At 45.2% G+C, this 19,549-nt stretch overlaps 1 protein-coding gene across 1 annotated transcript in view; it reads left to right on the top strand.

Moving 5' to 3' along the window:
- Nucleotides 1-19,549, top strand: part of LOC126336687 (high-affinity choline transporter 1-like) — a 347,185-nt gene that overhangs the window by 134,316 nt on the left and 193,320 nt on the right. Inside the window, exon 3 of the mRNA XM_050000635.1 lies at nucleotides 3,447-3,554. Within this exon, the coding sequence (XP_049856592.1) occupies nucleotides 3,447-3,554 (108 nt within the window). The remainder of the gene's footprint in view (nucleotides 1-3,446; nucleotides 3,555-19,549) is intronic.

The following is a 19,549-nucleotide window of genomic DNA, read 5'->3' on the forward strand; positions in this document are numbered from 1 at the left end:
TGTCATGGGATCGCCACTTTGTGTACCATGATTCGTCACTCCGCACAACGTTTTTCCACTGTTCAATCGTCTAATGTTTAAGCCCCTTGCATCAAGCGAGGCGTCGTTTGGCATTTACCAGCGTGATGTGTGACTTATGAGCAGCCGGTCGACTATGAAATACAAGTTTCCTCACCTCCCACCTAACTGTCATAGTACTTGCAGTGGATCCTGATGCAATTTGGAATTCCTGTGATGGTGTGGATAAATGTCCCTATTACACATTAGGACCCACATCAACTGTCGGCGGTCTCTGTCAGTCAACAGACGAGGTCGGCCTGTACGTTTTTGTGCTGTACGTGTCCCTTCACGTTTCCACTTCACTATCACATCGGAAACAGTGGACCTAGGGATATTTAGGGGACTGGAAGTCTCGCGTACAGATGTGTGACACAAGTTACACCCAGTCACCTGACCACATTCTAAGTCTGTGTGTTCCGCGGAGCGCCCCATTCGCTCTCTCACGATGTCTAATGACTACTGAGGTCGGTGATATGGAGTACCTGGCAGTAGGTGGCAGCACAATGCAACTAATATGAAAAACGTTTGTTTTTGGGAATGTATGGATACTTTTGATCACACATTGTACTAGTGCCTTGATTAGTCTCCGTGGCACCCATCACTCGTTCTTCCCTAACGACCGAACGCCGATTGTAGCCTGCCCTCAGTAGCCAAAAATGGCTCTGAGCACTATGGGACTTAACATCTTAGGTCATCAGTCCCCTAGTCTTAGAACAACTTAAACCTAACTAACCTAAGGACATCACACACATCCATACCCGAGGCACAGTTAACACACGATCTTGGAACTCATAATTACAGGGAAAATATCAGCAGTAAACCCAAAGCAGTTGAAAACCCTAGTCTGATAGTGCCCTACTAGAAATAAATAAATTAATAACGATTACAATAATTTCTAAATGTGCAGTCAAGTAACACGCGGTTGCAATTATACTACTCAAGCTACCAACATCTCCCATGAGTAAATTAAAAGGATGAAAAATCTGTCAGTAGTTAATGGATTAATTAATGCATTAGCTGTAGCAACATACTCCTCCTTTGTTGCTTATGAACAGCTTTTACACAGTTGTCAAAAACTACAAAATGTTGACGCCAGCCTTTCTGAAATTTCCACACCACACAGCCTGAGAAGTAATTCCCCGATGGTGCAAATATTGTCAGGAAGATACATGAGTAATCGTGCTGTATGGCGGGAATCGACAAATGCGCATTTTCCGTACCAAGTAACAATAAATTATTGCCGTCATATTGCAGAACCTGGAGGCATAGGGGGGTGCAAGAGGGTAGGGATGGACGTGAGGGAGTGTTTGTTGAGGGCTATAGGGTGCCCTTGTCCCCTGTAGACTTTTATTCATTACACAACTCTCACACACTTCTAGCAGTGACTCTACTGATTTGCAGGTTTAACACTCAACAGCCTAAAGGGAATTCTGTTACTTTATTAGTCACTATATACCTTGTAGTTTTTATGGTTGTCACGCTGTTCACGGGAAATTATGACACTTGTTAGATCTGGTAGTGTTTTCTCCGCTGTTGTACGAGCTGAATCCAAAACTTTTCAAAACTGTGCCGAAATGGTGTCCTCAATCTTTTCTCTGTCACTTCCTCATGCAGCCCTTATCGAACTGCAGGTTACACATATGAATCACAACAGAAGAGTACTGTTTTCTATGGACGAAAAGTTTGAGGATGATTTGTTGGACAGACATTCACTTTTACAGCCCAGCTGTTGCTGTTTACTCTGTACAACATGCCCATGCTACACTGTATTTGTGTACACTGATACTTAATTTGGGAGCTAAATACATCATTTAAAAAACACCAATTTATGGTAAAGAAAGGAGGAAAACAAGTGTAAAATTTCAAGGTGGAAAAGCTGTCCGCTCCAGGGATTGCGACTTTCTCAAGCTCTATGATGTGCAACACAGCACCATACGCATTCACAAAACTACGAATTCTGAAGTGAGTTAGTCTGAGTGTACCATAATGTGATAAACGCAAGAGACGAGGACTGCCTTAGTTCAGTCCTAGGCAGTTAAATTGCATTTCTACCAGAAAATTTGAGGGCGGTTTAGGGAGCTTTCTCACATTTATCTAGTAGAATGCTGGCCCCAACAAATAAAAAGAAGGAAATTTCCAAATATATTTCATTCAGCTTTAGTAAAGTTAGTTAATATTAAAAATAGAAAGCATGGAAGTAATGCAATAATTTCATTAACATGATAGGCTGTGAAGTTTCGAAAGCAAACAAAGCGTCATAGGCCTCATCACAGTTGAATAAGTGTTTTTTACAATTTACTCTGTGTTTCTCAGTTTCGTGGAACACTAAAGTGAGGTTCTTTGTTGGTTGTTTTGGTTGGTATGCAAATTTATTAGTCGTTCTAAATTTTAATGATTCGATTTTTGACTTCAGTACCAGCTTAACATTACTGAAATCTAATTCTTTTATGAAGCTTTCTAATTATGTCTCATATTTCATAGATTACCATCGATGTAATTATACGATAATATAGTTTTAGAATGTTGAATGAAAATGGCAGCATCAATTTTCATATTAATAATATGAAAATATTGCGTACACTATTGAAATATGTATATTGTTTAGGTACGAAATTAATCTGTTCTAAATGTAGTCAGTGGATAATTATCAATCCTTTGAGATACAGTTACTTTCATTCACTTCCTGGCGAAATTCGTAGCCTACTTGGGGCGAGACATGTTCTCAAATTCACCCAGTCAGCAACGGTGTTTAAAAATTTGCAAATTTAGAACTTCGCCCCTTCTTGGATACGTTTCTGCGGACGCCTACGCATGGAGACATTGAACTAATGGTTCAAATGAGCACTATGGTAGTTAACATCTCAGGTCATCAATCCACCGCCCCCGAATTTTACTGTTGGCACTACACACACTGGCAGATGACGTTCACTGGGCATTCGCCATACCCACACCCTGCCATCAGATAGCCACATTGTCTATCGTACGTTTTTGTGCTGCACGTGTCCCTTCACATTTCCACTTCATTGTCACAACGGAAACAGGGAACCTAGGGATATTTAGGAGTGTGGAAATCTCGCGTACATACGTGTGACGTAAGTGACAAATGGCACTGAGCACTATGGGACTTAACTTCGGAGGTCATCAATGCCCTAGAACTTAGAACTACTTAAACCTAACTAACCTAAGGACATCACACACATCCATGCCCGAGGCAGGATTCGCACCTGCGGCCGTAGCGGTCGCGCGGTTCCAGACTGAAGCGCCTAGAACCGCTCGGCCACTCCTGCCGGCGGCAATGAAGTCTTAGAATGCTTGGCAAGTGGAGCAGCATTGCTGCTAGCTTGAGATGTAGTGCATGTGTGACGCGGTGTTCTCTCCTGTTGCAGCGACGTACGTGGGCGGCGGCTACATCAACGCGACCACGGAGGCCATGTTCGACACGGGCCTCGCCTGGTGCCAGGTGCCCTTCGGCTACGGCCTGAGCCTTATTCTCGGTGAGTGCTCCTGACTTCGCACAGCATATTTTCACCTCTGAAAGCTGCCCGCCCATTAATTATTATTCTCGACAGACCGGCTATCAAACCAGTTAATGGAATAGATAGACGGGGAAAATACGATGCCTTCATATCACATGTCCCCAAACCTTCGAAACCTCCAAGGTACTCTGTGTAGCGGGAATGATATCCTTCATTTTGGACAGTAGTAATTTGTGAAACGCTTTGAAACGTTAAAACTGGGTCGATATTGGAAACAGACTTTTGAATCTGGGAGCTACTACAGTTACCAACAAGGCCATCCGAGCAGCTATCGCGGCCTTACTCGGTCTTATTTGCCAATAGGTAGATCTTGTATTGTATTGCATGTTAACCGGGAACCTAGAAACGACGGAGAGCCTCCGTCCCCGCCGCAGCCGCCGTGGCCCACAACGATTACCGCAGACCACCTCACCCCCCCCCCCCCCCCCACACACACACCGAACCCAGGGTTATTGTGCGGTTCCGCATCCGTTGGACCTTCCAGGTAACATCTCACACCATACGAGTGTGACCCCTATGTTTGCGTGGTTGAGTAATGGTGGTGTACGCGTATGTGGAGAAATTGTTTGCGCAGCAATCGCCGGCATAGTGTAACTGAGGCGGAATAAGGGGAACCAGCCCGCATTCGCCGAGGCAGAAGGAAAACCGCCTAAAAACCATCCACAGACTGGCCTGCTCACCGGACCTCGACACAAATCCGCCGGGCGGATTCGTGCCGGGGACCGGGCGCTCCTTCCCGCCCGGAAAGCAGTGCGTTATAGACCGCTCGGCCAACCGGGCGGGGTACCTAGATCTTACTCCTCCACATAGCAGAGTGTGTCTTGTGCATAGCTGGAAGAATGATACAACGGAAAACTGCTTTGTTTGTAGACTGGAAACATCACTCTGTACGAAGCAGTAGGAGAGAAGCAAAGACAGACAAAAACTTTGAGTTATATTATGAATTCCATGTTTGCAAAGAGCTTAGGTCAGATTTTGAATCTATTACGGAATGCACTACACTGCAGGGTGAATATTTCGGTTTGTAAGACATGCTTCACTTTATTTTGTTACAGAAATGGGTGCAATCGTTTCTGTAATACACCGAAGCGCCAAGGAAACTGGTATAGGCGTGCGTATTGAAATACAGTCCATAATGCCTATGTAAGACAACAAGTGTCTGGCGCAGAAGTTAGGTCGGTTGCTGCTTCTACAATAGCAGGTTATCAAGATTTAAGTGAGTTCAGATGGTTCAAATGACTCTGAACACTATGGGACATAACTTCTGAGGTCATCAGTCCCCTAGAACTTAGAACTACTTAAACCTAAGTAACCTAAGGACATCTCACACATCCATGCCCGAGGCAGGATTCGAACCTGCGATCGTAGCGGTCGCGCGATTCCAGACTGTAGTGCCTAGAACCGCTTGGCCACCCCGGCCGGCTAAGTGGTGTTATAGTCGGCGCACCAGCGATGAGGAATGGCATCTCCGAGGTAGCAATGAAATGTGGATTTTCCCGCACGACCATTTCACGAGTGTACCGTGAATATCAGGAACACGGTAAAACATAATCTCCGACATTGCTGCGGCCGGTAAAGGATGCTGCAAGAACGGGACCGACGACAACTGAAGAGAATCGTTAAACGTGACAGAAGTGCAAACCTTCCGAAAACAGGTTTCAATTGTGGCCCATCGTAAAGTGTCAGCGTGCGAACCATCCAAAGAAACATTATCAATATGGGCTTTCTGAGCCGAAGGCCCACTCGTGTACCCTTGATTACTGCACGACACAAAGCTTTAGGTCTCTACTGGGCCCGTCAGCGCCGACATTGGACTGTTGATGACTGGGAACGTGTTGCCTGGTCGGACGAGTCTCGTTTCAAATTTTATCGAGCGGATGGACATGTACGAATATGGAGACAACCTCATGAATCCATGGACCCTGCTTGTCATCAGGGGACTGTTCAAGCTGGTGCAGGCACCCTAATGGTATGAAGCGTGTGCAGTTGGTGTGATATGGGATCCCTTATACGTTTAGATACGACTTCAGATGGTTCTGAGCACTATGCGACATAACTTCTGAGGTCATCAGTCGCCTAGAACTTAGAACTAATTAAACCTAACTAACCTAAGGACATCACATACATCCATGCCCGAGGCAGGATTCGAACCTGCGACCGTAGCGGTCGCGTGGTTCCAGACTAAAGCGCCTAGAACCGCTCGGCCACACCGGCGGGCAGATACGACTCTGACAGGTGATACATAAGTAAGCATCGTGTCTGATCACTTCCATCCGTCCATGTCCATGTGCATTGCGATGGACTTGCGCAATTCCAGCAAGACAATGTGAAACTCTAAAAGTCCAGAATTGCTGCAGAGTGTCTTCAGGAGTACTCTTCTTAATTTAAACGCTTCCGCTGGGCACCAAACTCCCCAGATATGAACATTATTGAGCATATCTGAGATGCCTTGCAACGTGCTATTCAGAAGATATCTCCACCCCTTCGTACTCTTACGGGTTTAGGGACTGCCCTGCAGAATTCATGGTGTCTGTTCCGTCCCGCGCTACTTCAGACAATAGTGGAGCCCATACCATGTCCTGGTAAGGCACCTCCGCATGCTCGCGGGGGCTCTACACGATATTCGGCAGGTGTACCCGTTTCTCTGGCTCTTCATTGTATTTTCGTTTAAGCTTTTTAATGAAGACTTCCGGACACATTTCCTAACATTTGGTAATAGTGGTTTGTACGGTGGTGCTTTATTTATACACTACTGACCATTAAGACTGCTACACCACGAAGATGACTAGCTACAGACGCGAACCTTAACCGACAGGAGGAAGATGCTGTGATATGCAAATGATTAGCTTTTCAGAGCATTCACACAAGGTTGGCGCCGGTGGCGACACCTATAACGTGGTGACATGAGGAAAGTTTCCAACCGATTTCTCGTACACAAACAGCAGTTGACCGGCGTTTCCTGGTGAAACGTTGTTGTAATGGCTCGAGTAAGGAGGAGAGAGGCGTACCATCACGTTTCCGACTTTGATAAAGGTCTGATTTTAGCGTATCGCGACTGCAGTTTATCGTATCGCGACATTGCTGCTCGCGTTGGTCGAGATCCAATGACTGTTAGCAGAATATGGAATCGGTGGGTTCAGGACTGTAATACGGAACGGCCTCGTATCACTAGCAGTCGAGATGACAGGCATCTTATCCGCATGGCTGTAACGGATGCTGCAGCCATATCTCGATCTCTGAGTCAACAGATGGGGACATTTGCAAGACAATTACCATCTGCACGAATAGTTCGACGACATTTGCAGCAGCACGAACTATCAGCTCGGAGACCATGGCTGTGGTTACCCTTGACGCCGTATCACAGACAGGAGCGTCTGCGATGGTGTACTCAACGACAAACCTGGGTGCACGAATGGCAAAACGTCATTTTTTTCGGATGAATCCAGGTTCTGTTTACAGCATCATGGTGGCATCTCTATTTGGCGACATCGCGGTGAGCGCACATTGGAAGCGTGTATTCGTCATCGCCATAGTGGCGTATCACCCGGCGCGATGGTATGGGGTGCCATTGGTTACACGTGTCGGTCACATCTTGTTCGCATTAACGGCAGTTTGAATAGTGGACGTTAGAATTCAGATGTCTTACGACCATGGCTCTACCCTTCATTCGATCCCTGCGAAACCCTACATTTCAGCAGGATAATGCACGACCGCATGTTGCAGGTGCTGTACGGGCCTTTCTGGATACAGAAAATGTTCGACTGCTGCCCTGGCTAGCATATTCTCCAGATCTCTCACCAATTGATAACGTGTGGTCAATGGTGGTCGAGCAACTGGCTCGTCACAATACGCCAGTCACTACTCTTGATGAACTGTGGTATCGTGTTGAAGCTGCATGGGCAGCTGTACCTGTACACGCCATCCAAGCTCTGTTTGACTCAATGCCCAGGCGTATCAAGGCCGTTATTATGGCCAGAGATGGTTGTTCTGGGTATTGATTTCTCAGGATCTAAGAAAGGGAAATGCGTACCATCACGTTTCCGACTTTAATAAAGGTTAGATTGTAACCTATAGCAATTGCGGTTTATCGTATCGCGACATTGCTGTTAGCGTTGGTTGTGATCCAATGACTATTAGCAGAATATGGGATCGGTGGGTTCAGGATCCCAACGGCCTCGTATCACTAGCAGTCGAGATGACAGGCATCTTATCCGCATGGCTGTAAGGGATCGTGCAGCCACGTCTCGATCCCTGAGTCAACAGATCGGGACGTTTGCAAGACAACAACCATCTGCACGAACAGTTCGACGACGTTTGCTGCAGCATCGGCTATCAGCTTGGAGACCATAGCTGTGGTTACCCTTGACGCTGCATCACAGACAGGACCGGCTGCGATGGTGAACTCAGCGACGAACCTGGGCGCACGAATGGCAAAACCTCCTTTTTTCGGATGAATGCATGTTCTGTTTACAGCATCATGATGGTCGCATCCGTGTTTGGCGGCATCGCAGTGAACGCACTTTGGAAGGGTGTAGTCTTCATCGCCATACTGGCGCATCTACCGCTGTGGTGGTATGGGGTGCCATTGGTTACACGTCTCCGTCACCTCTTGTTCGCATTAACGGCACTTTGAACAGTGGACGTTACATTTCAGATGTGTTACGACCCGTGGTTCCACCCTGCATTCGATCCCTGCGAAACCCTACATTTCAGCAGGATAATGCACGACCGCATGTTGCAGGTCCTGTACGGGTCTTTCTGGATACAGAAAATGCTCGACTGCTGCCCTGGCCAGCACATTCTCCAGATCTCTCACCAATTGGAAACGTCTGGTCAAAGGTGGCCGAGTAACTGGCTCGTCACAATACGCCAGTCACTACTCTTGATGAACTGCATGGGCAGCTGTACCTGTAGACGTCATCCAAGCTCTGTTTGATTCAATGCCCAGGTGTTTCAAGGCCGTTATTAAGGCCAGAGGTGGTTGTTCTGGGTACTGATTTCTCAGGATCTATGCACCCAAATTGCTTGAAAATGTAATCAGATGTCAGTTCTAGTATAATATATTTGTCCAATGAATATTCGTTTATCATCTGCATTTCTTCTTGGTGTAGCAATTGTAATGGAAGGTAGTGTAAATATACGGTTTAAATCCTGGTGGCGGAAGATATAATCAGCAGTAGTTGACCGGCAGGGGAGCAGTCGTAGCACCGTAAAGTCTCTGGTGCACAGGGCAGGTCTTAGCGCGAGCACTCCGGGTGCCACGGCCTGACACGCACACTTTACAGGCCAGCCCGGTTGGCCCGCCGCGCTGTGGAACTGAGCAAAACCTGCCGCGGCAGCCGTAGCCTCGAGCCAGCCCTTGGCAGGTTCTCGCTAGAGCTCTGCATCCGCGTTGCGAACTCGCGTGCGCGCCGTCAGTCGCCGTCACTCGCTTTGCACACGGTGCGGAAGCACTCGGCGAGCAGTTCACTCACCTACATTACGTTAGCGAGCACTCACCGAGGGTTGGGCAACAGCTGGGTGGCTCTACCACGTGGCTGAGGAAGTGTGGACGCTACGCTGCTTCGTCTCGAGGTAGCAGCAGTAATGGGCCGGCAAACACTGAAATGTTTCAGAGTTAGTATTCTTTTTAGCTTCTATTTCCATGTTTTCTACGGAGAAAGTTGAGCTGTATGCTTCAGTTCTGCCAAGTATTACCACAGCTACTGGATATGTTAATGTGTTACTAAAATTAAATAATTGTGATGACTGAATACTGAATGCTACTGCAGATCATTAATTTAGCTGTGGAAACGTAAATTAATGATTATCTGATGAAATAATTTTGGCATTCAGTCTGCAACTAAAATCGCACTGATGCAGATATGTTTGGGACAGAACAAGTAAAAGCTGTTTACAGTGAGGAACGTTAAAACTGATTACAATTGTCAAATATGTTTATAATTGACAAAAAAAAAAAATTCTCACGCTCTTGTGAGTAGATCGAGCCAATGAAGTCACAGGAGCCATTCCAGTTGGTAATGTTGACTGCACCGACCAGAAACAGAAAATAAAATGATAATTAAATCAAGACCCTAAGCTGTCGACAGGCGTTGATATACATCAACGGGGGCAGTTAAAAATGTGTCAAATGTGTGCCCCGGCCGGAACTCGAGCCTGGGCTCTCCTGCTTACTTGGCAGACGCTCTATCCATCCTTCTGGTTTTTTTTGTTTTTGTTTTTGCTGATCTCATTTTGTTCGGAATTGTTCGTTGGATATATTCAGGGCGAACGTTCCATGACACCTGTTAAAATTCATCGTTGATCCGTTCACGCAGTTTTTTTTTATTTTTATTGAGAGGGCAGCTAACACTCTGTCCGAACACGCTGAGACACCGTGGCGGCGCCCATCTGAGCCACCGAGGGCACAGAGGATAGTGCGACTGCAGGGATTTCTCCGTTGCACGCTCCCCGTGAGACCCACATCCCCAACTTAATGTCCACACACTACACTCGCAGTGCTCCTCCCCATTACACTCATTACTCGCAGCAGACAACCTTACCTAGTCCCGTAAGAGTTCGGGCAATGCGTGTGCATCCAGCACAGAAGAAGGAGGTCAATGGCCGGTTAGCCTCAAGCAAATGAGCTTATACAGTGCTCCTTCGACTGCGTCCGTGACTGATTTTCACTTTTCCCACTCTGCTTCAATTGTGTTATGCCGACCTTGAGGCAACAGGTCCTCCACTTCACTTGCGATTCTCCGTTCTTCAAAGAGCCACATTGTCTTAGGTTATTCAGACACATCTGATCACATTGGAAATGTCTGCGCCATCTAACGACCGTGCTATAAATTAGTACATTTTTGCCGTGTACTTCCACCACCTCAGCAACGATTTCGTTGTAACAAAATTTTTAGCCGATTATGTAGTCCATTACAACAAAATACCTGTTGTGATGATGGTGAAATAATTTTGGCAGCAACAATTGTTTCAGCATGATTCTCTTTCAAATGCAGAAATGCAGTATTTCAATGTGTGCCAGAACTGCAGAAATGATACGTGTGTACCGAGCGAGGTGGCGCAGTGGTTAGCACACTGCACTCGCATTCGGGAGGACGACTGTTCAATCCCGCGTCTGGCCATCCTGATTTAGGTTTTCCGTGATTTCCCTAAATCGCTCTAGGCAAATGCCGGGATGGTTCCTTTGAAAGGACACGGCCGCCTTCCTTCCCTAATCCGATGAGACCGAAGACCTCGCTGTTTCGTCTCTTCCCCCAAGCAACCCACACCCCATAATACGTAACTCTGTTTTTTCCGGGTGGTAATTAAAACACTGAGTAGTCCTCGTAGATTAACATAGATGTAGAAACACCACCACTGAACAGTTGGAGCAGTGAAAAGCGTCACTTGGCGTGATGAGTTGTTGTCCACATTGAAGCGTTGCATGCTACTCACCAACAGGACAACATCCAGGATGGAGCTACAAGATTTGTCATATCTGACACAGGGCCCTTTGCAAGTTTGCCATCGTCACAAAATGATAGAGGAACCTCTTACCCGATTACGTACATCCGATTGTTTCCCTACAACCCCCTGCATTTGACCTGTACCTTCAGCAGGACAATGCACCACACAGTTGCTTCATAACTGAAGGACAATTGCACGTTGAACACTGCACGGCTGTAAGGATATATGTGTCTCTGCAGGTTACCTCAAACCAGTCCGGTGGAGCACGTCTTGGGACGCTATTGAGAGAAAAGTGCGCATCTTTTACTCAACCCCGACCACACTCCGCGATTGAGCGGTCGTGGATGCAGACATCTCCCCAATACTTTCGGTGTGTCTTGGGACCGGTACGATGACATGTCGCCTCTGCAATCTTTGCGAACTGGAGTGCTACATCTTACTAAAATCGCTCGATGAAATATTAATGCCGCCCTTAAATAGCATAATTTATAGCTTTGGGTTGCTGGACGTTGTGCAGAACTAAGGGGTCATGTGAGCCTTTACCGCTGACCTAAGTCAAGGAAGTGCTCTGGTGTTTATGTGGCAGACAGCTGTACGGAATTGGCACTGTAAGATGCGTCGGCGAAGAGGCGTGACAGACTGACACAAAGGAGCTATCGTGATTGGACGTGCCCATGATCATACCGTATATTAATGTGCCAGATTTTTTGGTACATCAGTGCGAACTTCCCAACGTGTCTACAAGGAAATGTGTACTTCTTACAGCTATATAACACGGCGTAAAAGAATGGCCGTTAGGAGATGCTATCCGATAGGGACCAGAGACGAATGTCACGCATTATCAATGACATTTGGTGTCAAACCCGACAGAAATTTTAGTTCTCAGTGAGCACATGCCAATTTCAACTAGTTTACGATCAAACATTGCGAAAGAAATGGCATTCAATGAATATTTGGAGTGGAGTAAGTTCAACAGGCCATTGCTTGCAGCCGTATATAGGAGAGCACGCCTAGAGTGAGCCAATCACCGTAGAAAGTGGGTAGTAGGTTTTTTTTTCAGACTTAAGAATACTAAAACCCAGCCACAGCCTTTACAGCAAACTGACCATTGAGGAAAACAGCCATATACAGAAGGCAATAGCGGAAGGAAAACAGGTCTTAAACGAATACACTACACTTTACAAAGGCACACTATTTAACACATTAGAGGAACTTTACAAATAAAAACAGCACAATCAGATAAAGTCTACACACAAGCACACGTACGCGCACATGTACACACACACGCGCGCGCACGCGCGAAAAATAAATACACTAAAATCTGCAAAGACGCACCATTTACACACAAATAGGACTACCATATAAAAGACAACGCAGACAGCTAAGAAACACACAGAAAACACACACACAGACGCGCACCCGCACGCACACACATCCACACACAAACACACACACACCAAATGAGCACTGACTGGGCTGGGATACATAATCAACCACAATCACACTGTGTTCTGGAGTCGTGAAAAGCGGTTCATTACGTTATTTGTGGAAAATACTTGTTATGGCTACGTATGCATCACAACATCTCAGCATGATGCGGAGAATGCAAGTGCTTGCCACACGAAAACTTAAGTAAATACGAAAATAGGCGCGAAAACATCGCGAAAAACTACTAAATTACGCTCTAGAAGATATGTTAACTCTCAGCAAAAAAAAAAATAATAATAATAATAATAATAATAAAATAAAAAAAATAAAAAATAAATAAATAAATAGAAATAAAAAGAACTGTCTCATCAACATCGTTTGGTTGCAGGTGACAAGCTACCTGTAATAATTAACACAGAAGTGGTCCAGTAAATTCATGCTCACCAAATGGAAATGTATTTACAAAAAGAACAATCTGTGTTTTGAACAAAAAATGCACATAATTTTATAATCACGTAACAAAAATGTTCACATTGCGGAATAAATAAAAACGAAAACCCACTGATGATGGCACAATGGTGGCGAAACATGTTTGGGTAACTGGGTAACTGTCGGACCTCATACCCTAAATATTTTTGCTGCAGACACGGCCAATACAAGGAGCTGCAGATCAAAATGTGGATAGTAGTGTTTGAAGGCGCGTAGTACTATCGGATAAGTCACAATTTTGCCTCTTTTTCAGATGATACAAGGATTCGAGTGCACACAGGACACAATGAGGCTCTGAGCCCGCGGTGTACGAAGGCTGGTGGTGATCCCGTTTTGTTTATGTTACAATCACGTAGACCTATTGGTTTAAGTTACAGTAAACATGATTCAGGATTTGTATTTCCACATCCTCGGTGACTAAGTTTTACAGCTTTATCGTAAGCATACTGCGGACACCACCGTCTTCCGAAATGACAGTTGGCCGTGTCTACAGGCGTACACGTCTAAGTTCCTGCAGTCTGTCACTCCCTATCGCACCTAGACTAGCCTTCTAAATCACCCGAAAAGCTGTGTTATTAAAGAAACAAAAATATGTAGTATAGGGGACATTCAATAAGCAAAGCAACACATTTTTTTCTGGGCGATTTTCAGTTGTAAAAACGTGGGACATCTTGGAATGTTCCTGCTTCAACCTCTGTACTCTCATGAAGTTCCGATGGGGGGTGGCTCTGTACGTAGCCTTCAAAATGGCGTCTGTCACAGTGGTGCATTCCGGGCAGACACATGTCATGGAGTTTCTTTCGACGGGAAACAAATGCAGCGCAGATATCCATAGGAGCTTGCAGAATATCTACGGAGACCTGACAGTGAATAAAAGCACGGCGAGTCGTTGGGCAATGAACCTGTCATCGTCGCAACGAAGTCGCACAAACCTTACTGATCTCCCGCGTACCGGCCGGCCGCACACAGCTGACTCCTCTACTGTTGGGGAGTGCGGGCACTCTCATTCCAGGTGTTCGCTGGATGCAAACGAACTTCTTCTCCTCTACAAGTCTGCTTTCCCGAGAGGAGACCACAAAACTTCATTGGACTGTTCTTCTTCACCTACCCTACAGCTCAGATCTCGTACCGTTTGCGTGTTTGGTCCAATGTACACTCCTGGAAATTGAAATAAGAACACCGTGAATTCATTGTCCCAGGAAGGGGAAACTTTATTGACACATTCCTGGGGTCAGATACATCACATGATCACACTGACAGAACCACAGGCACATAGACACAGGCAACAGAGCATGCACAATGTCGGCACTAGTACAGTGTATATCCACCTTTCGCAGCAATGCAGGCCGCTATTCTCCCATGGAGACGATCGTAGAGATGCTGGATGTAGTCCTGTGGAACGGCTTGCCATACCATTTCCACTTGGCGCATCAGTTGGACCAGCGTTCGTGCTGGACGTGCAGACCGCGTGAGACGACGCTTCATCCAGTCCCAAACATGCTCAATGGGGGACAGATCCGGAGATCTTGCTGGCCAGGGTAGTTGACTTACACCTTCTAGAGCACGTTGGGTGGCACGGGATACATGCGGACGTGCAATGTCCTGTTGGAACAGCAAGTTCCCTTGCCGGTCTAGGAATGGTAGAACGATGGGTGCGATGACGGTTTGGATGTACTGTGCACTATTCAGTGTCCCCTCGACGATCACCAGAGGTGTACGGCCAGTGTAGGAGATCGCTCCCCACACCATGATGCCGGGTGTTGGCCCTGTGTGCCTCGGTCGTATGCAGTCCTGATTGTGGCGCTCACTTAGACGGCGCCAAACACGCATACGACCATCATTGGCACCAAGGCAGAAGAGACTCTAATCGCTGAAGACGACACGTCTCCATTCGTCCCTCCATTCACGCCTGTCGCGACACCACTGGAGGCGGGCTACACGATGTTGGGGTGTGAGTGGAAGACGGCCTAACGGTGTGCGGGACCGTAGCCCAGCTTCATGGAGACGGTTGCGAATGGTCCTCGCCGATACCCCAGGAGCAACAGTGTCCCTAATTTGCTGGGAAGTGGCGGTGCGGTCCCCTACGGCACTGCGTAGGATCCTACGGTCTTGGCGTGCATCCGTGCGTCGCTGCGGTCCGGTCCCAGGTCGACGGGCACGTGCACCTTCCGCCGACCACTGGGGACAACATCGATGTACTGTGGAGACCTCACGCCCCACGTGTTGAGCAATTCGGCGGTACGTCCACCCGGCCTCCCGCATGCCCACTATACGCCCTCGTCAACTGCACATACGATTCACGTCCACGCTGTCGCGGCATGCTACCAGTGTTAAAGACTGCGATGGAGCTCCGTATGCCACGGCAAACTGGCTGACACTGACGACGGCGGTGCACAAATGCTGCGCAGCTAGCGCCATTCGACGGCCAACACCGCGGTTCCTGGTGTGTCCGCTGTGCCGTGCGTGTGCTCATGGCTTGTACAGCCCTCTCGCAGTGTCCGGAGCAAGTATGGTGGGTCTGACACACCGGTGTCCATTTCCACGAGTGTAGGACGAATTCCATGAGTAGCAGTTCGTGAATGATGGGGAGGTTACTGATGCAACAAGCCGTTGCCTCCGACGTCGACCAGTAGATTGGTACCATTCGGGCATACAGACTCCCCCAACAAGGTGTCGTAAGACTGTCGCATTGAACGGAGATTAGGTTGAAAAAAATAGGGCTTCGAAGCCAAAAGAGTGGGGAATAGTATGGTGTATTGGGATCATAAATCAAACTAACATGATTTCAGAAAAAAAAATGTGTTGCATTATCTATTGAATGCCCTTCGTAAATTTGATTACTTGGTTGATTACTTGAAAAGTAAACAAAATTTATTCGCATTTGCGATTATGAACAGTCATTATAAGGGATAATTATTTATTTCAAGTTTCTACTACCAGTCACTTTTTATTTTATGCTTAATCTAACACAATGCTAGGCGTTTCGAACATGTTCTGTTCATCTTCAGGCATTTGTACAAACATACATACATAGAGAAATGTTACTTAAAAATAAACAGTCTTAAACTAGATTAATCTAGAACACTTAGTTTTTTACTACAGCAGTTGGTGTGGCATTTGTGGGGGAGGGGGGCAGTGTATACGTAGAAATCGAAGTCATTGATGTCTTCTGCTGGTTTTCTTCTTTGTTGTTGACTATGTATATCACAGTCTGTATCGGATGCAGATATATTTGCATCAGTTATGTGTTACGAAAATAATGTGAAAGGCTTTTATATGACAGTTGATCACTTGCAATTACATCATCTTGCTGCTTCACTTGCATCACTGATGTAATGGCGGAGCTGTTGATTAACATTACACTATTGCACATTACATTTTGTCACTGATTGCCACTGCACAATTGCTTCGATGTTGTACACACAACACAAGATGGCGGACTGTAGTATGTGAGTCTATATCGATTATCGAGGTATTGTATCGATATTATTCGTTCTAGTCAATTATATACACTGACATTTCTTGAATCTATTGAGTTAGAACTAGCTTAAGACTGCTGAAGAATTTTTAGTTTTTGAATACGGTTATTTCATTAAGAATGTTATCTCCATGCTTTGTGTTATGTATGAAAATTTCCGTGTCTTCCATGATATGCATTCTTTTACTTTTTTCTATTTTGTGTAAAATTTCTAGATTGTCTTTGATTTTCAAACAGTGGCCTGTGTCTTTAATGTGAGTTGCTACTGCTGATTTGTTACATTTATCAAGCCTATAGCAGTCTAAATGTTCTTTGAATCGGGTTCTGAAATTTCTGCCTCTTTGGCCGATGTAATATTTATTACATTGGCTGCAGGTAAGTTTTGTAAATGCCAGATTCATCAAGACTTGTATCTGGTGGTTTATATTGTGAATAAGCTTGCTGCTTAGGTTGTTGTTGGTGCTGAAAATAGTTTTTACTTCTGTTGTTTTTGAATAGTCTTGCTAATTTGTCAGATACTATTCCAACATATGGCATTTTTACATATTTGACTGCTGGGACACTGCCAGTTGTGAGAGTAGTTTGATGTTGTTTGTTCAGTTTATTTTTTATCTATTGTGACATGGTATTAATTAGAGAAGTGTCATATCCATTGTTTATTGCAGTATATGTTATGGTTTCTATTTCTTGTTAGAGTTCTGTATGTTGAAGTGGAAATTTGTGTGCTCTGTACAGTACTGATGTATAAGCAGCTTTTTTGTGGGAGGAGGGATGTGTCGAGAAGTTTGGTATAGTGGTGTCTGTGCCAGTAGGTTTTCTGTAAACATTGAAAGCTACCTTTTGGTTCTGTTTTGATATTTTTATGTCAAGAAAAGGTATGGTGTTGTCTTCTTCCTGTTCAAGGGTGAATTGAATATTTTTATGTAGGCTATTGAATTTGTTAAAAACGAGCAGAAGACATCACTGACTTCGATTACTATATGTACACTGCCCCCTCCTTCCCCCCAAATGCTACAGTAAAAAACAAAGTGTTCTAGATTAATCTAGTTTAAGACTTTTTATTTTTAAGTAACATTTCTCTATGTATGTATGTATGTACAAACGCTTGAAGATGAATAGAACATGTTCGAAACGCGTTGCATTATGTTAGATTAAGCATGAAATAAAAAGTGACTGGTAGGAGCAACTTGAAATAAATAATAATCCCACACACTCTCTGTTCACAAACATAGCCATTATGGCTGAAAATAATCATTATAAGGGAATTGCGACAGCGAAAATCTGTACCGGACATAGACTCGACCCCGGATTTTCCTATATATGCGTCAAAGGAACACTGCATCATTCTTCTTAACAATACAGACATTGCAATATCGTATTTATCCTCCGATAGCCGGTAGCGACTTTCTAATAAATATTCTCCTATGTACGGGAATTTCATAATGTGTGTACGAGAACAGGTTGTGACGGCGGCCACGAGTAGTGCACGGGTCCCAAAGCTCTTAAGGCAACCTCTCGCGTAAAGCGAGAATTTCAGGTTCGAGTGCCGATCCAGCACAGATTTTCACTGTCGTCATTCATTTATACAGCTGACGGTTGTTAATATTCCAGCTGCGAATAAGTTGCATGTTCGTCCGAAGGAAGATTGAATCGTTCTTATCAACAACACAGGCACTGCAATATCGATTCAGTAAGTCATGCTGTAGAAACGGAGCGGATATAAAGTGAAACGACGAATTGCAAGGAAAGCGAAGAGCAACATTAGAGTCGGTAATATGCTACTATAAAACCGTAGTTTACCCTACGAAAGGCATGGACTATAAAAACACCTGCGTCGCCCATGCCGTAATACTGCTCTGTTGAATCCAAATCATGTTGGACTAACAGGAGACTTGCATTCAGTTCAAAGAAGGGCAGCGTCAGTTTGTCGCAAGAGCGTAGAAATTTGGTAAAGTTTAAGTGGAAACGTCTACTATTACTCAAAAAGCTATATACACTACTGCCCATTAAAATTGCTACACCAAGAAGATGACGTGCTACAGACGCGAAATTTAACCGACAGAAAGAACATGCTGTGGAATGCAAATGATTAGCTTTTCAGAGCATTCACACACGGTTGGAACCGGTGGCGAAACCTACAATGTGCTGACATGAGGAAAGTTCCCAACCGATTTCTCATACACAAACAGCAGTTGACCGGATTTGCCTGGTGAAACGTTGTTGTGATGCCTCGTGTAAGGAGGAGAAATGTTTAGCATCACGTTTCCGACTTTGATAAAGGTAGGATTGTAGCCTATCGCGATTGTGGTTTATCGTATTGCGACACTGCTGCTCGCGTTGGTCAAGATCCAATGACTGTTACCAGAATATGGAATCTATGGGTTCAGGAGGCTAATACGGATGTAAGTAGGCTGTTTAGGTGTTTTTTTTATTGGCAACGCCGCCACCACGTAGCGCTCTGTATGAAAATCACCGGGTGTGCCGTGTGCAGTCTGTGGCTCGTTTGCATTGTTGTCTGCCATTGTAGTGTTGGGCAGCGGCAGCTGGATGCTAACAGCGCGTAGCGTTGCGCAGTTGGAGGTGAGCCGCCAGCAGTGGTGGATGTGGGGAGAGAGATGGCGGACTTTTGAAATTTGTAAGACTGGATGTCATGAACTGATATATATATATATATATATATATATATATATATATATATATATATATATATATATATATATATATAATGACTTTTGAACACTATCAAGGTAAATACATTATTTGTTCTGTATTAAAATCTTTCATTTGCTAACTATGCCTATCAGTAGTTAGTGCCTTCTGTAGTTTGAATGTTTTATTTAGCTGGCAGTAGTGGCGCTGGCTGTATTGCAGTAGCTTGAGTAACGAAGATTTTTGTGAGGTAAGTGATTTGTGAAACATATAGGTTAATGTTAGTCAGGGCCATTCTCTTGTAGGGATTACTGAAAGTCAGATTGCGTTGCGCTAAAAAAAATATTGTGTGTCAGTTTAAGCACAGTTATGTAAAAATTTTCTAAGGGGACGTTTCACGGAGTACCGTGCTGGATCACAACGGCCTCGTATCACTAGCAGTCGAGATGACAGGCATCTGATC

The sequence above is a fragment of the Schistocerca gregaria genome, chromosome 2 (genome assembly GCF_023897955.1).
Source record: "Schistocerca gregaria isolate iqSchGreg1 chromosome 2, iqSchGreg1.2, whole genome shotgun sequence".
Taxonomy (NCBI): domain Eukaryota; kingdom Metazoa; phylum Arthropoda; class Insecta; order Orthoptera; family Acrididae; genus Schistocerca; species Schistocerca gregaria.